Source organism: Cyprinus carpio, chromosome A15, assembly GCF_018340385.1.
Source record: "Cyprinus carpio isolate SPL01 chromosome A15, ASM1834038v1, whole genome shotgun sequence".
NCBI classification, from domain to species: Eukaryota; Metazoa; Chordata; class Actinopteri; order Cypriniformes; family Cyprinidae; genus Cyprinus; species Cyprinus carpio.
In genome coordinates this window covers 26,529,781-26,557,564 of record NC_056586.1, presented here as the reverse complement: position 1 = coordinate 26,557,564, position 27,784 = coordinate 26,529,781, and the positions used below count along the sequence as shown (strand labels likewise).

The window sequence follows — 27,784 nt, the reverse complement described above, 5'->3', positions numbered from 1 at the left end:
TTGGATGGACTCTATTAAAGCTATATATATTTAAATATTTAAAAAGAATAATAAAAATTACAAAAGCATATAGCAAAATTACAGAAAGCTAATTTGAAATGAAAACTGTAAATATAAATGAAATTCTAAATAATTAAAAACATTAATAAATACTATAATAGTATATAAATAATAATCTAGCAACTATTCCTAAATGTTTACCTTTGACAAACCTCTACTTCACTCTACTGAGTGTTTTTGATTTCGCTATAAATGACGTGGATATTATTTAAGGTCCTTGTGGTGGGGGTTCTCTATCTGCTCGATTTCCCACACAGAAAGTAATCCTACTAGAGCAGATCTTTTTTTGGTTATCTTGCGACAGATGGCTCGAGAACTTAATTGATTTGATAAACTCGGAACAAGTTGTTGTTTCTTTCTAATGCTCTTGACAACTGATTACTTGAGGAAACTCATTAACGGTCCTCTGAAATCAAGTCAGCCCCCTAGAGAGTTAATAATTGCTGTGTTTTCTGCACTACCATTCGGTGGCGGTGCTCCTGTGAACTAAAGGTGAGCAGCAAATTAATGATAAGACAACATACCTTTCTATTGAAATATCTTTACTCGCTGCAAGAACAAACATGTAGCATGACTAGTATGTTCAAATCATGAACAAAGGACTATAACAAACTGATTCTGAATCTGAACTCAACTGAATCGCACAACAAGACTAAAAAAAAGAATGATTGTTTTAAATCAATCTGATGAAAAATGTTCTGTGCCAAAAAAAAAACATACTGTAGAAAACACTGTAATGGTTAGTTCAAATTAGGTATGTGAACTATATCTGCAAGACATAGTAATTAAAAAAAAAAGGATCAAAACAAATACCACTGCCATTTGCTGCTGCTTAAAACTGCTCCAATTTGATGTCATTAAAATATTGTGAAACATTTCCAATTCGGAACACAGGAGCAAGTATGATATAATTCAAAACATCAGCTTAAAATGTTTGCGTTTGTGAATATTGAAACCCTGAAATTAAATACATTTCACCACAAAATGAGCCCACAGTCCCACAGTTCAGCTATGATGATTTCACAGCACCTCTTCAAGAGTTGGGAGCACCTCGTGTTTCAAGTAAGTATCGAGATCCAGCTCAGGGTCATCCAGATCCATGCTGAAGAATTTCTCCACCTCCTCAACACACCTGAATCAGGAAATATATTTTGAGTAGAAGGAGAATTTAAGAATTTTTGTTTTGCTGTTCAGACCATCCCATACCTGCTGTACTGTTCATCTGAAGATGGCCTGTCCATCTTTCTGATGGTTCTTCCTGTTCTGTATAACTCTGACACCTGCAAGGATTATGATATTTAGGAGATTAAATCCCATAATGTCATAAAGAGACTAAACAGCATGCAAACATTTAACGTTTTGACGTGGATAATGGTGACAGATCGCTACTCAGAGGAAGACTTTGAACTTGATAACTCATGCAGATATCCACAACGTTGATTTCACAGATATGCAGGATGTTACATAAACCTTGATCACAGGAAGCAGTATCTGCCGATACGATCACTGATACCGATCTTTTTGAAGCCTTCTTGTTTTCAGAATGTGAATGCAAATGTTCTTAGAATCTAGAATTTTTTTGTTAGCTCGCAGGCAATGTAGTGCCTTTATGGTCGAAACTAGGAGATAACAAGGAATATCCCACATCTGACTTGAATATAAAAAATGACTGTATAATACCTCCACTCCTCTCTTGACCAGGTCATCGGGAATGCCAGCCAGAGTGGCGATATTAGCAGCACAACTCGACTGGCAGATGCCATTTTTTACTTGGTACAAAAACACCAGCTCTTCTCCCTCTATAGCTGTCTCTAGAGTCTGCCAAACAAAAACAAAAAATGCATAAATTGGTTTATTTGTCTTGAAATCACAGTGACGGAAATGGTTTATGAAAAATGTATTTTCTTGTCATAGCATGTTTCTGTGGCACCAGTAAAGCCAGCAGTGGAGAATCAGAGAGCAAGCCCAGCTGTATGAGGCTGTGGAAGCATGTCGACATAAGTAAGTGAGGACACTGTGGCCCACGCCGCAGCCAGTGATTGAGACATGCGGTCAAAAGAGACAATCCATCCACCTGCATCATAAACACACACACAATATTAGTTGAAATGCTTTCGTGCTTTTTTTATAAGTCCTGTATGTTCCTCCTGGTTATTTCAAACTTACAGTGTTGGTTCCTTTACCAAATTCATCCACTAGAACAAGAGAATCCCCAGTGCTATGGTTCAAGGAATGAGTCATCTAGACAGGAATCAGAATTATTAGAAAACAGCAGAAGGATGATATTGCAATTCTCTGTGTATTTCAATGACTCATCAGTGACAGTTTTGAATGGCTGCCTTGCAAACAGTTATCAAAACCAATTCAAGTTACATGAATGACGGACATGACACTTTGGAAACATTTACAAAATCAAAGATGGATGTTACAGAAATAAAAAAATATACAGGGCCTTTGTGTGTGATGGTGGGTGTGATGGCCTCACCTGGTTCACGTCTATCATGAAGGTGCTTAGACCCACTGATACAGACTCACGGCTATGCATACGGCTGAAGATCCCATCCACCAGCCCAATCTCTGCCTCTTTAGCAGGAACATCTGAGCCGATCAGCGCCATGAACACAATCAGTCCCACCTTTAGAGACCATACAAGATGTTACAAAAAATTATGAAATGCCTACATTTAGGGTTATTACCAAACAAGTGTCATGGAACCCTGTCTTTAGTTCATTTTAAAGTAAACTCCATTTCAAGTAAAGTCAGTTCACTCAATGTTCATATTTGTAATGCCTCCGGGAGGCTTTTTCTGGCATGCAAAACTAGTTTCTATCTACTCGAATGGGAAAATACCAAAATCTCAAAAACTGCTTGCCAAACTCACATTTAAATAACATTTCAATTCACAAATAAAAATCTGCCATGTACTGACCCATGAATGTTGTTTCTTATCTTTATCTCGTTATCTTATTTCTTGTAAGATGTGCATGTGCAGTGGAAAGCATGCATCTCAACACACTGACTGTTTCTATGTTCTTTTATTTATTTAGAAACCAGCTCATGTACAGTGTTACGTGAATGTGAGGTCTGTGATATTTATTGCTGGGTTTGCCTGTTTAAGATAGATGCTCTTGCCGGAGGAATTTGGTCCTGTAATAACTTTCACTTTGCCCTCAGTTTCAGAGCTGATGTAGGTGTTTGACACAAATACTGGAGTACACAGCTCCAGCAAAGGATGTCTGAAAGACAAATAAGGATAAACATATAAACAGAAGAATAGAGAAATCAGAAAATTCATCTCATTAGAAGAGATGAGTTGTACCGTGACTCAATCAGGGCCAGTCTGTGGTTTGGTGTCAAGGTTGGACAGCAGTAGCCGTGATCCAGAGAAGCTTGAGCTAAAGCAATGAGACAGTCCAGCTCTGCACATAGAGACATGACCTTATACAAACAGTCACTCCGCTGAAGCACTGAGGCCTGAAGCTTCCTCATTACTGCCATCTCCAGATCTGGAAAAAATGAACATGATTACAAACAGTTTTAAAAGACACAGTAACGGTTCTGTGCAATTAATTCATTATTCAACTGAAAGAAAGAAAGAAAGAAAGAAAGAAAGAAAGAAAGAAAGAAAGAAAAAGAAAGAAAGAAAGAAATAAAGGACCTATGGTGTCACAATGCAGGTCTCCCAGCATGCTGTCCAGCTCTTTGGTTCGAGTGCTACGGTAATGCAGTTGGTCCTTTGATAGGAACTGAAATATTCCATAAAAGAAATGCAAAAATCAGCTATTATTAACCGCTCAAATATTAATGAGTCTAAGACAAAGAGGCCTGAAATATGTACTCCACATGTGCACATTCAATTTCTGTGATTAATATTGGTTACAGTACCATGACCATGCTTTTCAAGTAAGATTAGTTATCATGCTGTTCTGTTGAAAGGAACCACTTCGATCCATATGCAATAAAGTAGGTAAGATTTTCAAAACTAAAATCGTAAACAGTTGACAAGAATCAAAAATAGAAAAGCACACATAAGACTGAAATTTTGGCTTGAAAATATTGTTAAAAGTATTGGCATACTCACAATGAAATCAAGACCCTCAATCTCAAAGCTCTGTTTATCCAGCATGTTGGGTAATCTTGGCACTGACAGTAAAAATCCAATCTGTCATCCAACACAGAATGAAATATCAGGATGTCATCATGTATATCAGTTAAAGAAATGTAAGCACTATCCATTAACTTTTTTTCAGATATTTGATTGTATGTACTACTACAAAATTTGCCTTGAAATGCCTACCTTATGTTGCTCATTATCAATTAGCATTTCTAAAAACTATTAATTTTGTTCATTTCAATAAGATCTCTTAAGGTGATGTGCGTAATGTGCCATTTTTTTCCATTTTGAAATATTTTCTTTTGTCAAAGTTGAATATGCAGAGATCACTATAAGTAAACCTTTAATAGGCTGATTCTTCCCTTTCAACATTGCAGTGTGTTTGAGTGGCTCAAAATGTCAGAAGGCTCAACCAATGGCATGAGTTTAGGGAACTTCCTGTACTTCCTGTTTGCATAATCAATGGAGTGAGAGGATTTTAGGAGTATTTGGGTAATCTGGAAACAATCATTATTTTTAGAATTCTGTTTGGTGGCACAGAAATGTCACAATAAATTGAAATTCTGTCACTAACTGCAAGCTCTTTCTTTATTAAATGAAATAGCTCTGCTTGCTGCTTTTGTTAACCCAGATGTCACAGTTGTTACTGCACAGTCGTTACAGCTGCTTGCCATTTACTTGCTGCAGTGCACTAATTACAGGAACAGTCATCCTGGAGCACCCAAGTGGCCCGCTCAGGGGCACAATGGCCACCTCACTGACTCATCATTTATTGGGTCACTCCAACAAGGAACTGAACCCCCAACCTTTATGTTAACAGCTCTGTGTCAACAATTAGGTAACACATCACACTTTAATAAATGGAGGGCAGCATTAATCACTTCCTGACCAGCGGGATGTAAATGATGCTGCAGGTGGAGAAACGAGGGTCCAGGTTTTCCAGTTCAGCACGAGCCACATCCGTCAGGAAATCTGGGAGACCCATCATCTTTCTTTTCTCTGCAAAGAAGAGAATAAAACAAAAATCTAAAAATACATACAATTAAAATGATTGCATAATATTCTGGTTACATAATTTTTCACTCAAATGCAACAAAGAACTAGGATTAATCAGTAAAAAAACAGCACAGAGAGATGCACTGACAAATGTGTCTGATTTGTTCTTAAATGCACAATGAAAAAATGGTGCAAACAAACAAATTTCTAGCTATCCACCTATTTTTTTTTTTAAATGTAAGACTGGGTGTAGTCATTTTCAAATGGAATGTGTGAGGTTTGTTTTCATTTTATTATTATTGTAATCATGAACAAACTGATTTGAATCACAAAGCCTTGTTCAGATTGTCAGTCCAAATTTGTGTGCATATCTGATTGGAATCCAATAATTTATAGCAAGTTTCACATGTGGTTTGAAATCCTATTCAAATAGCATTTCATAAAATCTGTTTTATTCTGACAGCTCAGATCGTTTTTTGAGTTTTGAGACCGTCGGAAACAGCAGCACAGAATAAAGCAGCACATTCCAGCTTCCTGCATTTCTGCTGCCGCCTTATAAAATGTAATGATCCAGCAAGATGGCAACACAATGTAACAACAATGAAAGACAACATCTGTATTGCAAACTGAATTGCTGTTATTGTTGTTTTTAGTGTAGGCAATGCAACGTCATTGCCATAGAAACCAATGTAGATAGTCTGTAAAATGAAAAAGCGCCATGGGCACACAAACCGGATCTGAACAGATGTGATACACAGTGTTGACAGTCAACCATTTAAATCAGATTCCAATCAGATATGCACAAAATCGGATTTGGACTGATAGTCTGAACAAGGCTGTAGTTTTACAATTTACTGCACTTTATTGTTTGTGTAGGTTTTTATGTATAATGGCAATATGAATCTGAAGTCTTGCACATTCACTTATATAGTGATAATATATTAATTTCACATTGAAAAATAAGGTGGATAATTATATAACAGTTTCATTTAATTTTATACCAGCCACCAATATATTGTGCACCTTGAGTTACCATTCCATCAGAACTGAAGAAATCAATGGAAAGTCACTCACTCTCATCAATAACAGGATCAACATTCGGCCTAACAGTGAATCGGTTCTCAGCTATACTTCCTTCAAAGTCCACCTGCAATGGAGAATGTCAAACCCAAGGCAATTACATTAATTCTGTAATAATTTATCATAAACATAAATTGCAACAAATAAACGAAACATGCTTTAGTTCATTATTCAGTCTCACCACTTTACTGATGTATGTGGCAATGTAGAAAAGATCATCAGTGAAGTTTTGACTGATTTCACTGAAAAGGTGGATGCACTGTGGCATGGAGCGAACAGTGTCCCTAATGCACAATGCACTGTACACCGTCTGATATTAGAGAAACATGGTGAATAAAAAAATTTAAATAACAAACCAGGATAGCCAGTCCTCTTAAGGAACAACTAATTAACTGACTATTGTGCCCACACCTTATATAGGCCTTGCCAGATGGCAACCTTCGGGTTAGAGCTAGACATTTTATGCAGCAACGTCTGTATGAAAGACAAGTCAAGAGTCAATTCATTTGGGTGGCTTTTGTTGTCCTGTAATTTGCCTCTGATAAAACGATGTTGATTTTTAGACAAAATGCTGAAAACTGTACTGAGATGTTCTTGATATTCCGCAGGCAACTTTGTAAAGTGTTAAGATCAGCAAAGTTACGAGGGGCTGTGAAGAAACGGATCACTTCCTGACGTCTCTTCAGGATGTTCAGATCTCGAGTAGGTCTGTGGAACCACTGCCTGAGACAAACAGAGAAAAGGGAAGTCTATATTTCATCCAGTCAAGGCTGAAACACCTTTTAAATGTGCTAAATTATCTGTTATAAAACCGGAATTTTACCGTAAAAGCAGAGAGCCAAACTTGCTCCGACAGCGATTAAGAACACCTGCCGAAAACACAACATGGGTATTTATTACCATTCACTTTTACTGCAAGGAAAAGATCAGCATGGGCATTATTATAAGATTTGAAAAAGAAAGACTTTAATTTTAATGAATGAACTATTCCTTTATATAAACATTTTTATAAATTATAACTTTACACCAAACAATTACCATTCTCAACTTTTCTGACTACTCACTAAAACAGGGGTTATCAATGTTTTTGTGCAAGGGACCACCATCCTAAAATTTTCTTAAAATATCCACATATAATTTAGCATATTCAGAATATAAATTTACTGATTTAAACTTTGAAAACTAATATTATAAATATGTGCTAAATATTATTTAGAAAATATAAGGTTTCTGTTGCATTTCTTTTACACATTATAGTACTGTACTTTTAGATATACATTAAATATATATTGTTTTAAATTTTTATTATTTATTTAAAGCAAATGATTAATTTATTTTAACTTATTTTAATTATTTATTTATGTTTTTACATTTTTATGTAAACTTTTTCAACCCCAATTTCAAAACCCCTGCACAAAAACATGACGGGATTTAATTAACTTTAAATGGTGCACAAAAGAATACATTTTACCATAAAGACTCAATCCTTCTTTCTCGCCTGAGTGGAGCTTAAATACGGAAGGATGCAGCTCAGATTTAAAGATCTGTAGTGCACTGAGGAAAAAGTGCAAAAAGGTTTTTATAGCTCCAGAATATTTAAAATAAAGGATGGGACTTGTTCAATTGACCAACCTATATGTGTCTCTGTCGAGGTAGACAACATCTTTCCTACAAAATAATGAATAAATAAAGCAGAGTTTTATACTCACTGAAAAAACAAGAAGAACAAGTGATTGACACACAAATGTCTTACAGCGTGTAAGTCAAAAACTGCAATATAGGGACACCCGTACTGCTGTCTTCCAAGTCTAAGCCAACGCTCCTCCTCTCCACACACTTCAACAGCCCTCCTATTGACCTCATCTACGGCAGAGAAGATCATCATGATATGAATATTTATTCATCCAGCATAAAGCACCTCTGATGTCTCACCATCAGCACTGAATCTAATGGGATACAGGAGGAGAGATACGGGATTTTCTCGCTCTCTGTGATGGTGGGAGGGAGAGACGGGAGGTGTGCTGAGAGGAGTCGCTGTTTGCTGACCTCCAGACCTGTAAAAGATGTGAGAGGATCAATTACCGTGACCGTTTTTCACTAGGTTTTTCGCTGGTAAAATGCTGCAAAATATATCGGGGAAAGACTAGCTAGGTCAAAACGTTACACAGATCAAAGCTTCTTTTTTTTTTTTTTTTTGTCATCTTTGAAATTCATCACCATCCCCCATCCACTTTCAATGTAAGGAAAAGTGCAGCATGAACATCCTGCTAAACTTCTCCTTTTGTGCTCCACAAAATGACATCATTTTCCTCTGATTTGTGATACAGAACAAAATAAAGCTATTTGTAAGTACTTACCAAAGTTTGCATTTGGAAACATGACTATTTCAGGTGTATATTCACGATTTAATTCTGAAAGTGAAGCAAAATTAGACATCGATTTGATAGTCTAAACTTGAAAAGAACGACTGAGCCAGATTATCTGTGATAATCACCTAAATTAATGATTTAGTCAAAACTGAAGTGTTTACCAAGCTTTTCGATAAACTGGGTCAAGCTGTGCTCCTGTTTGGCACTTGTTATTATGACATTTGGACTCAGCTCCTGTATGACTGAAACAGAAAATTCATGGTGGCGTAAACACAATGGCCATCAAACAAATACAACATGCATTCTTCAACCCAATGCATCACCAATCAATGTTCTCTTCGATTAGATTTGACATGACATGCAGATACAACCAAAAGACATTGTGCATTATAGAGAATGTATGAGCAAAAAGCAGCGGGCGAAATACAGCTCAATGCAAATGCTCAAATGTGTGGCAGAGAGACAAAAAAAGAGAATTAAGAAATGAGAGACTGATCAATGTAGACTGAGAGAAACAGGTGTTCGCATTTGAGGTGCAGTACCTCTATCCAGCAGGTGGAGGTCGCTGTTGTCCATGGTGTCCGGCATAAAATGCAGAGAATAATCGTGACTGTCATAGTAACTTAGTCCTATTTGTCCTTGCTGAACAAATACACTCAGAAAAATCTAAAATTAAACACAATGGCTGCATTATTGTGTTACTAACGCAACAAGTACTTTATAACTGAGATGTAAAACAATAATAGGCCTATGAATTTACCTCACGGTTTCCCTCATCCTCTACATCTTCATTTATACTCACAGCTCTACTTTCTGGTTCTTGTAAAATGTTACCGTCTTCAGACATATTTCACTGTGCAAAAACACTGTACATTTAGACTCAAAGCAATTCTTGAAAGTTGAAGAAAGCGTCTTATGTCTGTTTCTTTTTGACTAAATGTAATCGTTAACCCTGAGGAAAATACGAGGTGAATAAACACGTTACACAAGAAAAGTCTGAGATGAGTTTCTGAAGGTGACGTCGAGTATCTAACAAGATCAAATTAAAGGCAAAAAAGAGGATATCCGCTGTTTTATTTTTTGCCTTGTTTTTCTGCAACGCCGTGTCTACACCGGACGCGACAGTTAAGTTGTGTCTAACCCAGAGACTGTATAAAAACAGGTCTCACCGCAACAGCTAAAGAAAACTTACTGGACTGGACGTGACCGAGCGACCGTTGAACATCATTTGAAATTTGTGTCAGTAACGTACGTCATCATAGCATAAGAAACAAATGGAGGGAGAAATTATTATTATTATTATTATTAAGTTATAATATTCATATTTTATTATATGTCCTTTGAAGAGGACGCTAGGAAGTTATAAAAAAAAATAATTAGACATGAAAAGGCATTCATAGGAAAAACCAGTTTTGTATTATTTTTACATTTCAGGCTATTTTAACCAAACTTTATATAAAAGATGATTCTCAACTATGTTCTAAAAGATAACAGATTGATTTGATACACTATTTTACTTCATGCAATATGTGTGTGCAATGTCCATAAATTGATATTCCCATTCTATGCAATGTATCTATAGGCTAATTTGCATCTAATTTGTATATTAATATGTTCTTGGGGAAAACCATAATTAAAAAAGAAGTGTTATAATGGGAGTAATAACTTGGGAACATTTTCATAAGAATATCTCATATTTAATAGGAATGTTGATCTATAATTTCTTCCCCAAAATGCCTGATTAACATGTTGGTCCTGGTTAAATACATGTATGAAAATTGTGCCCTGTTTCTTAACAAAAAGTCATATTCATATAACATTTTTCTGAGATGCTTATTTATGTCAAACACTTTGGAAATTAGTCAGATTTTACTGATAATTACAAATATTAACATATTTCCCTAAGAGTGCTACATTTGATCATTCTATCAATATCAGTCATTTTTAAATACCAGGGAGAAGGTGCGTTTATGACCAAACCTCTAAACCTTTGGTATCTTTAAAAAGCCCTGAAAAAAAATGGTATGGTCACAGAGAAATTCACTCAAATATAATGCCTGAGACTGTAAATACATGAATAAATGCTGATAAAAACAGTAAACTCTTCTTGTTAGGATTGTTAAAAAAGACAAAGAATAAATAAGAATACCTTAATTTACATAGCAATTATTATAATTACTCAACTTTTTTTTTTTTACATTTTGCCTGATCATTTGTAATGGAGTCCATTAGTTGAGCTTACCGTGAATAAAACACTGTCAGAAGAAGTGAGAGCAGGGTGCTGGGCCAGATGAAAGCAGAACTGCTTGAAATGCCTTTGCAGAGTACAGTATCACAGCAGTCACTGGTGAAAGTGAAGGCAGGAAGAACGCCACTCTTTTCATAAGATGACCTGAAAGTACCCTGTTCAAAGAAAATTACACACAATGACATGCACAGAATTTAAAAATACAGCCTCCTGTATTTTCATTAATAATCACTTGTATCAGCAGTTGTATAATCACTTCTGGCAATATAATATTTTCACAAAGCTTGCATGCTCATTTCAGTAATGCACAGTGATGCACAAAGGTTTGAATAAATGTTTAAGATTATGCTCTTCAAGTATGATCATGATATTTGAAGTTCTCGATGCTTGAAATTAAATCAAGCACAGGAAAACGTACACTCATCTGTTACAGACCGAAAGATAATTTTACATTTACATACCCCGCTGTCCTACTGCTTTGCTAGAAAGACAGAGCTGACCCGGTGGACACCTGGTAGGGAACTTGAGACAGTACAGTGGTGAGAGAGAAGGAAACACACAATGTATAACAGAACAGAGGAACTACAAGAGGACAGATAAAAAAAAAATTAAATATATTAGCACATTAGTGAATGATACACAATATAACTATATATAGAGAGGTATATATCCAGTTAAATATATCCAGTTCATGCAGGTGGAACACATGTAGGTTACTTGACATTTCATATGAACTGAACTTTACATCTTATTTACTGTTAAACTATTACAATAGAACAAATGTGAAAAAACAATGACAGCTATGACTTATTTTTCACTAGACAGGAAAAGACAAAAGAAGGGAATGCATTTAAAAATTTGAAACATATTTAGATTTCCCTGGTCTCCAGTGATTAAAAAGCACAATTCCTTTACAATTCAGAAGTGTCCAGTTTGTACATCATCTGATCAATGTTTTAGCAGTGATCTAACCCTCAAATCAGATATAAGCAGTATATTATCTATTATCACCTTTTCATATAACCCTCTCCTTTAAGCATTAAAAAATGCTTCTCCACCCTGAAAGAGTTTCATTCAGGCTTGAACAGTTTGTTGATGCAGCTCTGAGGTCAAACATCATTGGCAGAGGTCTCTGAACGTCCTATTACAGCCCATGTTATATAACCATGCAAGCAGATAAAATGTAATGTCAAACCTCAGAAAAGCAGGCTTCCCTTTCACTAACTAAGTTTTTATAAATTTGAGGTTACAATGTGATGCCTTTGCTGGCAAGAGTTGACCAGCAGCACAAATTTAATTAGATGTTAAATGTTCAAAAATCACAATTCAGCTGAACTGATTCCTCAAAGAAGCTTAGATGAAAAACAAAGCACAAATGTTCTCTGAACAGTGCACAGAAATACACTTAAAATAGGAAACACAGAAACAGTTGTCATTTTTGACCTCGCAACTGCTGAAATAGTCTGCATAACAAATTGAGCATCGACTAGATTTAGACATTACTTTGGGACACAAAAAAGTGACTTTTCTGAGATAGATTGGCCAAAAAGATAATCACATTTGTAGAAACACCACAATTCACCCTTATGTTCATGCACACTACCTGACGCTAAACACAGTGGTTATATCAGCAATTAATCATTAAAAAAAAATAAAAAACAACACAGGGCAAGAATAGGTTTCACTCTTCCTTTATTGTAGTCCAAATTTATACAAAATGGAGATTAGCGGTTAGACTTGGCCACTCTCTCCAGCTCATCTTTCTTCTTGATGGCATAAGAGTTGGAAGAACCCTGCAATAGACATAAAAAAAAAACTTTAGAATTGCAATCAACTAAAATAATTCACAAGACTATTTTACTGTAGAAAGTGTTGACAACATAGTAAAAGTAAAACGCTCCAATCAGATTGTTTCTCTGACCTTGGCGGCGTTGATGAGCTCATCAGCAAGACACTCTGCAATAGTCTTGATGTTCCTGAAAGCAGCTTCTCTTGCACCAGTGCAAAGCAGCCAGATGGCCTAAAATCAAAACGCACAATAAGTGACCACTTTCACATAAGACCATATCTTCACCTGCCATTTCTACGCTCTATATTTTCTGTGAATGGCCACCCAAGTCTGAAGAGGCTTAATAGAGTGTCCTGGGATAGTAAAAGCATCCTAACATATGACAAGTCCCTTAGAAGACTATAACTTGTACTTTCTTAATACCATGTTCCTGGTCTCACTGTGAACATTTCATTTGCAATCTTTACCCCCAAAAATAAAAGGTTAGCCAATAGACACACAACCATCTAGTCTTTGTTTTAGCAGACTCTCACTCAAACGGACCTGGTTGACCCTGCGCAGAGGGGACACGTCAACAGCCTGTCTCCTCACGGTTCCAGCGCGTCCGATACGAGTGGAATCCTCACGAGGGCCGCTGTTGATGATGGCGTTCACCAGGATCTGCAGAGGATTCTGGGAAAAAAATAAAAATAATTAACATCATCTACTCTTTAGAAAGTCACAACAGCTTAGAAATAGTTTGATAAATTGTTATACAACATTCACATTCTACTATAAGTTTAAGCCAGACCCAAGGCAACCTCAATAAATCTGTGGAAAACTGCCGTCTCACCTCGCCAGTGAGCAGGTGGATGATCTCAAAGGCGTGTTTGACGATGCGGACAGTCAGCAGTTTTTTGCCGTTGTTGCGTCCGTGCATCATCATGGAGTTAGTGACGCGCTCCACAATGGGACACTGAGCCTTACGGAAACGCTTGGCTGCGTATCTGCCGCTGGAATGAGGGAGGTATTTGGCATATTTCTCCTTCACGGCAATGTAATCCTAATGAAAGAGAGAGACACATGTTGACTTGCTCAAATTTCTACAGCATCTAAATTACCTAAATATTATCTAAATATGATCAAAATGTTACTGAAAAATCTACTACCTGCCATCTGCTGTCTGATTTATAGTTTATCCCTTTTATTTAGCAAAAGATCTTTTAATATAATTCGGACTTGCCATAAAATCTTCATTGATTTTATGTAAACTCAACTGTCCTATTAATATTTTAATATGAACATTTACAAGACTGGAGTTACTTGACTAATACATTTTTAGAAACGTAAAATTAATCAAATATGATACAACAGACTTTGATGAATGTTACTGCACATATCTTAATTGTATTTCATTGTTTCGTTCACCACAATAAAAACTAGAGCCATATAATATTTCTAAATGCACACATACAGAAATATATAAATACATAGAGAAAGACAAAAATGTTTATTCCTCTAAGTAGGAGCTCCATATTGTCGTATCATACTATTGTCCTATTTCATAACATATACAATATGTGCCAACTGTGGTCAAATTATTCAATAGAGAATAGCAAAAATGAAATGTCATATTAGTGTACTGTAGCTTTTGATTTTTTCTGGGTTGTGTAATTTATTGTAAGTTATGCACTGGCCATGTCATGGTTGTCCCAGAGATGGGAAAGTAAAGTATATTTAATTCTATTCGCCCGATATCAAATATGATACAAAACAACAACATGCAAACTTTTTTGCAGATGTTTCTGTATTTTGTCTAAAAATTTAACTTCTATTTGGGGGAAAAAATAATTGACTGTTATTTCATATGTCAGGGCTAATGGGCAAATAAAAAGCAATTCTCAGACCAGCTGTTAATGAATGTGTCAAACACACCTGCAGGGAGATGTCGTTGATCTGCACATCATCTGTGCTCCATTTGCCAAAGAGTTTGATCTCTGGTGTTTCAGCTACAGCTGGTACAGCCTCCCAATCTTCAGCCATCTTTCAAACCAAATCAGAATATCATTTTATGTACATAAGGGCGTCCAGAAACATCCAAAAAAAATCGTACAGATGTGGCAAAATAACTAAACAATTGGGGTAAAAATTCTAAAATTCAATTAAGAACAAGAGTGTCTATGGAAACAATTCAATTATTGAAAAAGCAGTATTTTTCAATTAATACACTACATAAAGCATACAGTATTGCCAATTAAAAAAAAAAAAAAGGATTACCGCTACCTGTCCTCATGTTGAAAACATTAAATGAACACGAACTATTCACATCCTAAATACACTCCAAACACATTAAAATTCTGGTGATGGACCTTAATAATACACTTAACACGATGCAATCAACTCTTACATTATTTGCGGATTATAAAACAAAAGTGGCACAGAACTGCGAGGTGTGGATTCACTCATGGTCTCTGCTAAAGACGAAACAGCGGACTCGCGGACCGCGTACAAATTCATCATTTTGACAAGCCATATCTAACATATATGGGCTAAAACATTAATCTAAGTATGTTAACAACCAGATGTGTATACTTTGATGAGGGTGGAAGGGATATAAACGCTTTAATCCACGTTTTTTTATCGTTACCTTCGCAGCGTGCGTGTGAATGGCGCACTCGAGCAGGCGGAAAGGAGGAGCGACACGAGGAGAGAGAAATAAACCACTTCCGCTCAACGCGCTTTTCTTCCTTGACGTTTAACGGCGGATGGCACGCCACCTACTGGGATGGAGTGCGAGACATTGATATCAGGATAAAAATAAAAATAAAAATAAAGTATTACCACCTATCCTACCTTTCTATATGTTCTTATATAACTTTGTTGCTTTCAAAATAAATAAATAAATAAATAAATAAATAAATAAATAATAATCACCTCGTTCTTTCCCTTTCATATGCCATACAACTGATTATTACATGCTCTACAGTTTCTGGAAGTCCACATTTATTGCACTGACCAGAACCATGTTTCCCAATCATTTGAAGTGATTTGTTGAGGGCAGAATGACCAATTTTCAGACGAGAAATTACTGTATCTTCCTTTTGTTGCCATAACTAATTCTAACTAAGCCAACTTGTTTTTGTATATTATACAGATGATGACCTTTATTTCCTTTATCCCACCTCTCCTGCCACATATTTTTAATAGCTGTTTTAATTAAGCCTTTCGTTTCAGATTTACCCAAAGGTATTTCTAAATAATAACATTATGTTTAAGGGACTGTTTGTTTGGCTATCTTGTCCACATCCTTGTCACCCCCCACACCAACATGAGCCAGCACCCATAAAAATGGTGCTTAAAAGTCTCAATTGGAATATAAAACAATTCAAATTAAGATGAAATTTCTCTCTTTAATTGCCACCGCACACATGTGTGCTGTGACCTCTGTTTTAGACGTAGGCATATTTTGTTTTTGTTATGTTTTTTTCCCACAGAAGTTATTTTGAGATTTAGAAGGAATTACGTCTTCAGAGACACAACTATAGTATCACACCTTAACCACATATCCTGTGTGTGGGCCTATGTTTAATAAACAAACATCCTATTCAACCTTTCTGTCAATCTTTTTGTTAGCAGTGTTTTAATGGTAACGCACCGCAATGATGACCTTTATTTCCGCTATCCTGCACATTTTTTAATGGTTTAATAAGCCTTTCGTTTCAGATTTACTCATAAGGTATTTCTAAGATAATAAACATTATGTTTAAGGGACTGTGTTGTTTGGCTATTCTTGTCCACATCCTTGTCACCCCCCACACCAACATGAGCCAGCACCCATAAAAATGGTGCTTAAAAGTCTCAATTGGAATATAAAACAATTCAAATTAAGATGACATTTCCTCTTTAATTGCCACCGCACACATGTGTGCTGTGACCTCTGTTTTAGCCGAGTAGGCATATTTTGTTTTTGTTATGTTTTTTTCCCACAGAAGTTATTTTGAGATTTAGAAGGAATTACGTCTTCAGAGACACAACTATAGTATCACACCTTAACCACATATCCTGTGTGTGGGCCTATGTTTAATAAACAAACATCCTGTTCACCTTTCTGTCATCTTTTGTTGATGTACTGGTTGTTTGTTAAAAGTATATTGTTTAAGCTTTAGAGGGCGGCAGAGCCTATACCACCTTGCTATGAAATGAGCAGAGGTTCTCAATCAAAGGCCCTCCAGGGGGCCTCAGTATATATATATATATATATATATATATATATGTATATATATATACAGAGAAATTTAATTTGTAAATTGGGTGACAACACCTCAATGTCTAGTGTGTCTGGACAAGATGTAGAGGCAAATAAACTTCATTTAAGACTTTATGGACTTTTTTGGATTACGATTAAAAATTAAAACACATCTCAATATCCAACTCCTTTAATGAATGTAAAATTATTTTGTACTTCATTGTGTTTTATTGGTATATTTTAATTTCATAAAATAAATTATATATAAATATATAAATATATATTTTAATTTCATAAAATATAAATTTAAAGTTCCCATAAATATTTAGATATTAAAAACATCAGCTATAGCCTACCTCATTTTGTATTTTATCTGTTTAACTTGTGTTTCACAGTTTACTTATAAGTTCTAGTTACTACTTTAAAACTTTAATATTGGGTTTCCTTCACAGTGTATACTTTGTAAGCATGTTCATTCATTCGTTCATTCATTTAAATACTGAGATAAACATAACAGTATTAAAAGAAGAAAAAATATACAAATAGGTATCTTGATAAGCAATTATCAAATGACTTTCACGCTGTGCATTGTAAATAAATTAATTAAATTATATATTTAAGTCTTTTAAAGTAATTTACAGTATTTTTTCCTTTGTTATTTCGTGTTGCTGTTAATATCAAGTCAGTGACCTATTTCTATTTTAAAATAAGTGAATGTGTGTTTTATGATGTCCATTTACATTTGTGAATAAAGAATTTTGTATTTAACCTGAGAGCGTCGGGGGCTTTTATTTTGAAATCCTCTTCGCTGCAGGTTTGCGGAAGTCCTCGCTGCTGAATACACACACACACGGTCTAAGAAACAACACACCCAAACATAATATTCCAGGACTCACATCGTCGTTCACTAGAAAAGGCCGAAGGAGACCCAAACAAGGTGTGACGCTGTTTACATATCTTTTCTTGGTGTTTTATGTGAATAATTGTTGTTGTGTGGTTGATGCGGCGTATTATAGCAGTCATATGTCATATGCAAAAAATGTATGATTTTTGATTGTTGATAGTTGATGATGGAGGAAAGGGGCCTCGTATCTTTTGCAGTTTGCACAGCCTTCATTTAGAGATAATCAAAAGAAGTGGCCCGTCTTAACAGTTTCCATCACACTGGGCCCCTAGGTGCGTGAAATCACTGAGGCTGTCTCACACACATCATAGGCATGCTTAAACCAGTGAATAATCATTATAGAATGATTCTAGGTAGACAGCTTACTAGGTTTAAGACACAGCCGAAGCCCCTCTGTCATTCAGATTGATGATCCAAGTTTGGTTTATGGGTTTATATCACATTTAGACATGCTCTGCAGGTGGATAATGCTCATTTGCATAGATCTGGATGCTGTATCCAGTATGAGTTGATAACAGTAACAGTTTGGGCATGTTCAGAGCTATAAAATATTGGTAACGTGTAATTTGACTGTGCACTTGTATCTATTATTTTCATTATCATCCACACATATGCTGATCAGTCTCTAATGAATTAAATGAAAGAATTACAGTAATTACAGAATTAAAGTATGCATGCTACTGCTTTTTATTAGTTCTCTCCTGAACCTTTTACTAGATACTAAAAATCATTGAACTAGCCTGTATGATCATTTTGAGATTAATTATTTGTTAAATGTTTTTCCAGTAAATAATAATATTATTATTTATAAATAGTGTGTATAATAATATTATTAATATTAAGTGTATAAATTATGTTTAAAATATGAATATTATTAAAGTAAAAATAAAATTATATACACAGAATATCAGGGCATCTTACTATATGGGGTAAGTTGTCACAATGTTAACCTGCTATTAAACAACCTAAATGTTATATATTAAAAGAAATATATAAACATACAATGCAATATCCAACTATCTTAATAAATGTATATTCTGTACTTCACTCTTTTATGTTTTGTTGTTTTCATTTGATTAAAAAAAGTTCCCATATCAATATATAAAAATCACTTATATTTGATTTATTTTGTTTTATCTGTTTATTTTGTTATCAAAGTTTACTTTTATTAAACTTTTTCAGTTTCCTTATAATAATTTCCAAGCTACTGTTAAATTGTAAAACTGAAATATTTGATCTTCATCAGACAGATTTATTGATTGATTAATAATATATAATAGATAGACTATCAGAAACTGTAGTAAATAAATTGTATAGAACTACAACATATGAAACGCTTTGAAATCAACATGAAAAAAATCACTCTCAGTAAAAAAAAAAAAAAAATCAACTAGATATTATGATGTAGCCCTTGTGGCATGTGACAACTAGCCCCAGTCTCAGCTGCATATGATTTAGTACAGTATTGTTGATTTTGACTGCAAATCTTATTGTTAGATTTTTGACCGTATGCAGCAGTTTTTGCTGGCAATGCACATATTAACATCAGGTGCAACAACAATAATTGGTGATAGCATGACATTTATGTGGCTGATCAGACAACCCCTGCATCTCCTGTGAAGTGAGTGTTTAGATGCATCTGTTTGCATGTAAACTCATCATGCCAGTCATCTGTCTCAGCGAGCCGTGGCATCTGTTGGGGCAGACATGGCCAGTGTGGTCACCAGGTCAAGGATTTGGTGAACTTGCACAAACTGCGTGGAGATTAACCGGCTGGACGTATGGTTCTGTGACGCACGGATCCCATGAGCTGCCACATGCAGACAGTATTCAATTATGTGGCAGAATAATAGTTATTATTAATAAAATTGTAACTAATTGGTTTTGGGGAAGGGTTATGAGAAAACTGCAGCATTTATGAATGACTTGTATTCAGGTCAGTATTTATTGAGTTTCTGTGTCATTTCATGTAAAGCATGCTTGAGTTTTACTGCTGTGATCTTAAAGGAGGAAGCCAGCATGCAGACGTGTTCATTGAAGACATTTTTGCTGCACATTTCCTGTTTGCTTTGGTGTCTTTGCAGCATTTGTGCTGTTCGAGACACCTGTGTGTGTGTGTTTTTGAACTGTATGCACCCTACAGTCATTCAGGTAGTGGCACATGGCTACTACAGAGTGTGCCTGATGTGTTTCTGTTGTATATGTAGGGTGTGGTTGATGCTGACATGGATTGGTCAGTGTGTACAGGGTCTCGTGTTTGTGGTGATTCTGGATTCCAGTCTTTGACTTTATCTACTCATCTACTTCCTTCTCCCTTATGTCAGTTACACTTTTCTTAATCTGGTTTGTTACTCATCTTTCTCTTATTATTTAGTTTTTTGTTTCTGTTGACTTGTTTGTTTGTTCATTCATATTTTTTTCTAGTCAGTTAATTCTCTCAGTTGTTTTTCCATTCTTCATTTTTTAGTTAATTTGCCTTCCTGTAGTCAAACAGTAGCAAGGTCACTTTGGAGAAAAAGTTTCTGCCAGTTGCATAAATAAATATGTAATGTAAATTGTCCATTAATTCATTTTTGATTTGTTTGATCTTTAGTCCGTTCATCTGTTTCATTTATTTGTTCATTTTTTTCATATGATTTTCTGTTTGTTTGTTTGTTCAGTCTGTCCATGATTTCATTCTTTCATTTATTTTGCCATTTGTTTGTACATTCTTTCATATGTTTTCCATTAAGTTTATTCATATTTATAATTTCATTTGTTCGTTCATGTCTGCTTTCATTTGTTTGTTCCTTAGTTCAATCAACTGTTTGTTTTTATTGGTCTGTACATAAATTTTTTTCATGTGTTTTTTGTTTATTCCTTCATTTGTTTATTTATTAATTCCTTCCTATGTTCATTCTTTTGTGTATTTTTTTGTTTGTCATTTTTTAAATAATTTTTTTTCTGTTTGTGTGTTCATCATTTGGTTCATTCTTTTTTTATGATTTTGTTCTTTCTCTTTTTCTTCAATTTGATCATTCTTTTATTCATTTTCCTAGTTCATTCTTGCTTCCTGTGACATTGAGAGTTACGTTGTCCTTTTCCTGAAGTTGGTTGTACATTCTATTATTTGTTATTTTGTTTGGTTATTGTTTTATTTGTAATTGAGTTTTTGTTTGTTTATTCTTTCTTTCTCAGTTTAATCTCTGGTTGTTTTTCACTTTCAGGTGGGCTCTCTGCTACCTGGTTGCCCTGGTAACGTGTTGCCATGCCGTTCCCTTTCGGTAAGTCTCACAAGTGTCCAGCGGACATTGTGAAGAATCTAAAGGACAACATGACCATTCTGGAGAAGCAGGATATTTCAGACAAGAAGGCTGAGAAGGTACTAAAGACATATGCAGTGTGTAAAGAAATATGCAATGTGTTTGGGCATGTACTATGACTATTACCTATTAAAATCCAGTAATGAGATGGGTGTGTGTCCGCAGGCCTCTGAAGAGGTGTCCAAATCTCTGCTGGCCATGAAGGAGATTCTCTACGGCACCAGTGAGAAGGAGCCGCAGACAGAAGCCGTGGCTCAGCTCGCTCAGGAGCTCTACAACAGCGGCCTGCTCAGCACTCTCGTGGCAGATCTGCAGCTCATCGACTTTGAGGTGGTTTTATAGCAGACACTTTTATGCCAAGTATGAGTCAAAACGACATACGCATGAGAAATGAATCAAACTGTGATGTGAAGGTTGTCAGGTACGCATTTGTAGTGCAAAATACCCCATGAATCCCGAACAACATTAAATGTGCATCTAGTTCTACAGTTCTTAACATTTCTGTAATGACAGAAACAGAAACCAAGAGTGGTAATTTAAATTAAAATATTTCTATAAATATTATAAATTATATTTGTGTGGAATAATAATAATGCTTAATTAAAATATAAGTAATTACAATAATAAAATTTTGTTTTCAACAAACTAAATGGTTTTGCACTTTTTATTACCAATAAACACATTTACGGTACTAGTTTTTAGTCATTTTTGATTACTTTTTTTTTTTAAATGGCTATTTCTACCTGATAAAATATTTTAGAACTTAACATAACTAGAAAGAATTATAAAAAAAAAATCTTGCCTTTTTAATAAGTTATTAATTTTGCATGACTCTTCCAGGTCCAAAATCCACAAAAAAAAGTTTTCCAAGACTATATGACTATATATTTTAAAGAACATTTAATCTCATTTTAAATCATTTTAAGCCAACTGTGCTTGAGCCCCCTAAAGTTTCTCAACTCTCTGGTTGAGAATCAGTGGTTTAGCCTCATAACATAATAACTTCAACTTTGTTTAATAGGTAAGAAACAACCATTCAATTGAAAACAAAAATGAAAAACCTCATGCACAAGATGTAACATCTTCCCTGATGTCTCCTCATAAGAGAGCTCCCCTCAATGCCATCTGATCTAAAGTGGCTACTCATGCAACGGAGAGACATTAATACTGTGTGCATTCACCAGATCTCAGTGGCATTCTGTCTTGACTGGCCACTTGTGATCCATTCAGCCGAGATATAGTTATAATACCAGTTGTTCATTTTATCGCTCAGATTCCCATTTGAAGTAATGCATTGTATTTTTGATCGCTTGAGCTTTTCAGTAACTATTCTGCATGTCATTTGCGTTTAGGGCAAGAAAGATGTGGCACAGATCTTTAACAATATTCTGAGACGTCAGATCGGCACTCGGACCCCTACGGTTGAATACCTGTGCACTCAACAAAATATACTCTTCATGCTGCTTAAAGGGTGAGACACACACACACACGCAAAGATATTCTGGAGACATTTATTTGATTTTTATATTCACTCATTTAAAATACAACATGAAATTCTGCAGTTGTCAGATTACTTCGATATGAATTTTAAGATTTAGAGGTTAGTGTTTAGATCAAATCTCAACAAGAAAACTGGTTTGGTGACTAATATAAGTTTTTAGAGGCGCTATCTGATCCCAGATTAGTATTTACTCTTAATACAACTTTGAGTGAGCGTTAGCTGTGGGCATATCAGCAGTATCATCTAAAATGTGAATTTTTTTGGTAGTTCACTGTTAAATTGTTAATTTTGTCATTATTTACTCTCCCTTATGTTGTTTCAAACTTTCTGTAGAACACGAGAGCAGATGTTTAGACACACTGATGCTTTTCCGTACAATGGAAGTGAATGGTGACCAAGGGTCAGACTCCGTAGATCATGCTAAAAGTAGGCCATATGACTTCAGAGAGCTTGAAATGAGTTTTATGGATTGCTTTTGTGGTGCTTGTTATTTTTTTGGAGCTCGACAACCTCTAGTCACCATTTAGTTTGATTGTATGGAAAAGAACCGAAGCAGCATGAACATTAGCATCTCCTTTTGGGTCTATGGAAGAAAGTCAAACATGTTTGTATCAACATGAGAATGTTGAGTTCCTGTCCTTTTTGTAGTTACGAGTCTCCAGACATCGCTCTGAACTGTGGGATCATGCTGAGGGAATGCATACGGCACGAGCCGCTGGCCAAGATCACCCTCTGCTCCGAGCAGTTCTACGATTTTTTCAGATACGTGGAGATGTCCACCTTCGACATCGCCTCGGACGCATTTGCCACTTTTAAAGTTAGTGTTTTCGTAAATGTACAAGCCTTGGGTGTTTGTTTTGTCTGGCTGGCATCTTTGATTATGTCATATTCAGATGAACTGTATTATGATGTCTGATGAATTCCATTTGTTTGGTTTTCTTCCAGGATTTGCTGACGAGACACAAACTGCTCAGCGCTGAGTTCCTGGAGCAGCACTATGACAGAGTGAGTCATTGGGTTGGTTTTTGGATCTGATTGGATCTGTCAGTCATTCTGCAGCGGGTTCTTCTCAGAACTGTTTGTTTGCATTTAATGTGGAAGTAAAAACAATTGGAAGTGAGTTTAATTTTAAGGGGGTCCAAAGAGTACATGGGCAATTATGTCTGACTTTAAAAATGTCTTAATGGAATAGATTAAAAAATACTGCTAGTGCTTTGCTCAGAACTAACTTTAGATTATCATATTAGCACAGTGACATTTAATTAACTGCTGTAAAATGAAGTCAGTTCCCCTCATGTTCTTCAGATTAAGTGTGGATGGCTTTCAGTAACATTTGGCAACCACGTGTACTTTTGTCATAATTTTGAACAGTATATTGTTCTTGACATTTAAAATCAAACAAACTAGTTCTTGCAAAGTGTTTTGCTTGGAAAGTGCTCTTTTTTGTAATCATTTAGAGTGGTATTTTTTTTTTTTTATCTAATGCAAGTGTACCATAAGTATGCAAATACTTTTTGAGGCTACTGTATGAGAAAAAGCCAATCAATTTTATATTTACTGTGTATCTCTGTCCCCTCTTTTTTTCCACTTTTGGTCTTCAGTTCTTTAGTGAATATGAGAAACTTCTTCACTCAGAAAATTATGTGACTAAAAGGCAGTCGCTAAAGGTAAGAAACGGTTTATTTGTATGTTGTGTGTTGTGGTTGGTTGTGCTTACTCAAAGTACCATTTGACAGTTTGGGACCACTAAGATTTTTTGGTAGTTTTAAAGGAAATCTCTTCTGCTCACCGAGGCTGCAATTATTTGATCAAAAATACAATAAACAGTAAACATTATTACAATTTAAAATAACTATTTCCGATTTTCATATATATTAAAATGTAATTTATTCTTGTGACACAAAGCTGAATTTCCAGCATCATTACTCCAGGCTTCAGTGTCACATGATCCTTCAGAAATCATTCTTAAATGCTAGTTTATTGCTCATCACTGTTGAAAATAGATTTGCTGTTTTTACTCATATTGATTTTTTTTTAAGATTCTTTGATGAATAGGAAGTTTGAACATCATTTTTTTATGGAAATAGAACTCTTTTGTAACATTATAAATGACTTTTGATTAATAAAAATGTAAAAAGTCTAATTTACCCCTAACTTTAAATGGTAGTGTATATCTATTTGTGTGTATAGTTGCTGTGGAACAGCTCTATAATGCATTTAAACTCAGTCCTGTGAATGTTTACTGTAGCCGCTAGATCTTTATTTTTATGATGTTTTATGTCCTTCCTCTTCCTCTTAGCTTTTGGGAGAGCTGCTTTTGGACAGGCACAACTTCACTATAATGACAAAGTACATAAGCAAACCCGAGAACCTCAAACTCATGATGAACCTACTGAGAGACAAGAGCCGCAACATCCAGTTTGAGGCCTTTCACGTATTTAAGGTATGAATTATCAGCTGAATCTTCCCACTCCAACACTCACCAGTATGCCACCTTCGAGCTTGTCTCGAGCGACAGTTTTCTGAGCAATGATGTCTTTCTCTGCACATTCAGGTGTTTGTGGCCAACCCGAACAAGACCCAGTCCATCCTCGACATCCTGCTGAAGAACCAGACCAAACTCATCGAGTTCCTCGGCAAGTTCCAGAATGACCGAAGCGAGGACGAGCAGTTCAGCGACGAGAAAACCTATCTCATCAAACAGATCCGAGACCTCAAGAGGTCAACCCCGCAGGACGCTTGAGAAGCATCACGATTGTATACAAATGCATAGAGGACATCTAGACAGTGTTTTAGGCAGCGTCTGGATGATGTTTGGCTCTCTGGGATGTTGAGTGGCCGCAGCACTGGGCATGTTTTTGTGTTTTGCAGGAACCGTTAAATGCCATTTGAGCTCGGTGGTTGAGAAATATGACGACAAGGATGAAAAGTAGTCTTGCTTCGCTGGGCATTCAACCTAGCCTTCTACAATGTTTTATTTTCATGTTTCAAAAAAACGAGCAAAATGAACCGAAAAGACGGATGTAGTTGCTGCTTTATTGCACACAAAGAAGGAGGGTTCTGTACCTCATACACAAACATACACTCAAATGGCTCTTGATGCAAATTGGATATTAATGAATTCCAGGAAACATATTCAAATGCACATTTTGAGGTTGCATATAGTGAGTGAGTAAACATGTACATAGGCTTTTTCATTTTTATGGTTGCAATCGGATTCATTTTCAAAGACAGAGATTAGTAAATGTGTTGACTGAAAAGGGTTTAGTTATTGCTAAGTTGTTGACCCTGATTTAATGTCTTCTCTTCTCATAAGTCACTGTGTTGAGTGGGTGTAATGGAAAGTTAACTTGTATGCTTTCTGTGACTGTGACTTTAAGATTTGTGCCCTGGCAGTATAACTAACCCTACTACTCATACCTTTTAGATTTAGAGTTTATATGTTAACTTGTCCCTTGTTTGGATAATTGGATGAGTTCATGTTCATGGGTGGGTCTCGCAAAAACATGTCTAGGTTACATTTCGCCCCAAAATCAAAAGAAAAAAAAAAACATATTTTGGGACATTCCTCTGCCAAATTCTCATTACTTTACAGTATCTGGTCTAACTTTATTTTATTCTCAAGTCATTTTCATTAGATTCTCATTACTGTAATACAAAATATTATTTTTATTACTTTTATTTGAATTAGTAGAAAGTCTGTACAAGTACTAATATGCATTTTTTTTTAATAAATTATAAATGAAATAAAGAAAATATAATATAATTTTATAGTTATATAAATATAAAATACAATTCTAAATATTTTTATATATTATATAAAAATATTTTACTGTAATATACTTGTATACAGACTTTTGTAAATTATGCATTACAGAAATTGGGGCATAATTGTCATCTTAAAAATCTGAAGTTGTATAACCATACACAAGCTATAATTTCATATATCTTGATTTTGGGGTGAAATATGACCTGGTCAGGTTCTTTAATGGTTTTGTGTGATTTGACTAAATGCACCAGCTTACATACTGTATCTCCTTCCTGTCTGTAGGTTTTAAGTCGGAGGGGGAAATAACGAGTCCAATGTGAGATGTTATTATCAGCAGACTAATCTGAAATGGTTGGATGTAGAGAAGCAGCTTAAGCTCATATTAGCACCTAGTTGTGGCTGCTGAGAGAACATTTGAGCAGCTATGTCCTTTATGAATGTTTTATGTAGGTTTGTTTTAAGAATAGTGCAGTGCTTGATGGTGTTGTCATTTAATATGTTAAATCTGTTGCAAGAATGAAAAACCACACAAAACTGAAAGTGATTTAGAGGGTTTGGTTGATCATTTTCAAGTTATGGTTAGCATTACTGCTTTTACTCACAAGACGGCCGCAATCATCTATCATAAAACCCTACATTTCTCGCATAAGCGAAAGCAGGTGTTATTCATAATGGTACCTCTTACTCATTTTCAATGCAGAACTTTACCTGAACTCCCATAAAACACGTTCTGCTGAATGTTTACAGTACAGGTCAGAATAACAGGGATTGACATGTCTATAACAGTATTTTATTTTAGTGAAATGTAAAATAAACCTTACATAGCTGTACAAAGATGTATTTTTTTTTCTTCATATTTCAGTCTCAGCATATACTGGTGACGGGCAACTCGCCATAATGTGTGGTTTAGTCTGCATCTGACTAGACTTTTCATTGGTTGGCACATGTAACAAGCAGGTCACAGTCATCTTGTATGCCTGACATCATAATGGCCCCGAGCATTAAGAATTCTGAGAATTAGCAAATTTATCTTGGCATATCAGTGCATGTTTCTATTTTACAGCCTTAGATTAAGCATGAACATCTTAACGGGCAGGCTGGAAAACTCTTGGCCTGCTGTCTGTTCAATTACAGTCCAATCTAACCTTTGTAGATCTGGCCAGAGTAATAAGGCTTGGGCACAGAAGTGGTGGAGTTTCATCTGAAACGTCAATCAGTAGCCAGACTAACCATTGGAAATAAAGTTTGGAATAAAATAATTGTGTCTACTGTCCCTTTTATTTGACTATTCACTAAAATACTAAGGTACAACCATTTTTGCACCTTGTAACAAGGTAATACCATTATATTGTAACATTAAGGCATTTTATGTAGATAGATAGATAGATAGATAGATTTGTGGTTTTTGAACGCACGCTTTCTCATTC

At 35.4% G+C, this 27,784-nt stretch overlaps 3 protein-coding genes across 6 annotated transcripts; 1 reads left to right on the top strand and 2 right to left on the bottom strand.

Annotated features, from left to right (window-relative positions):
• Positions 1-571: 571 nt before the first annotated feature.
• On the bottom strand, positions 572-12,400 carry LOC109104440 (mutS protein homolog 5-like). Of its 4 annotated transcripts, XM_042771620.1 has the most exons (26): positions 11,329-12,400; positions 10,862-11,022; positions 9,380-9,472; positions 9,162-9,285; positions 8,781-8,861; positions 8,608-8,661; positions 8,183-8,304; positions 8,004-8,113; positions 7,883-7,918; positions 7,722-7,804; positions 7,074-7,119; positions 6,835-6,973; positions 6,662-6,724; positions 6,432-6,560; positions 6,245-6,317; positions 5,064-5,173; positions 4,142-4,222; positions 3,719-3,806; positions 3,380-3,566; positions 3,170-3,296; positions 2,546-2,695; positions 2,227-2,301; positions 1,991-2,134; positions 1,741-1,878; positions 1,267-1,340; positions 572-1,192 (listed from the first exon to the last, which is right to left on the bottom strand). In XM_042771620.1, exons 3-26 carry the CDS (start codon positions 9,464-9,466, stop codon positions 1,081-1,083), a joined length of 2,433 nt encoding a protein of 810 aa, XP_042627554.1. In that variant the 5' UTR covers positions 9,467-9,472; positions 10,862-11,022; positions 11,329-12,400; the 3' UTR covers positions 572-1,080. The 4 variants fall into 4 exon arrangements, with proteins under 4 accessions (XP_042627554.1, XP_042627556.1, XP_042627555.1 ...); XM_042771622.1 differs by lacking the exon at positions 11,329-12,400 and having other exon boundaries at positions 10,862-11,290; XM_042771624.1 differs by lacking the exon at positions 9,380-9,472 and having other exon boundaries at positions 573-1,192.
• Positions 12,401-12,542: 142 nt separating this feature from the next.
• Positions 12,543-15,426, bottom strand: LOC109104522 (40S ribosomal protein S5). The gene is made up of 6 exons (XM_042771625.1): positions 15,283-15,426; positions 14,571-14,678; positions 13,489-13,698; positions 13,200-13,328; positions 12,789-12,887; positions 12,543-12,660 (listed from the first exon to the last, which is right to left on the bottom strand). The coding sequence occupies exons 2-6, from the start codon at positions 14,676-14,678 to the stop codon at positions 12,592-12,594; spliced, it is 615 nt and encodes a 204-aa protein (XP_042627559.1). The 5' UTR covers positions 15,283-15,426; the 3' UTR covers positions 12,543-12,591.
• A 2,240-nt stretch (positions 15,427-17,666) lies between these two features.
• Positions 17,667-27,616, top strand: LOC109104140 (calcium-binding protein 39-like). The gene is made up of 9 exons (XM_042771619.1): positions 17,667-17,818; positions 20,992-21,146; positions 21,253-21,417; positions 22,440-22,558; positions 23,237-23,405; positions 23,534-23,593; positions 24,190-24,255; positions 24,888-25,031; positions 25,143-27,616. The coding sequence occupies exons 2-9, from the start codon at positions 21,033-21,035 to the stop codon at positions 25,329-25,331; spliced, it is 1,026 nt and encodes a 341-aa protein (XP_042627553.1). The 5' UTR covers positions 17,667-17,818; positions 20,992-21,032; the 3' UTR covers positions 25,332-27,616.
• The last annotated feature ends 168 nt before the right edge of the window (positions 27,617-27,784 follow it).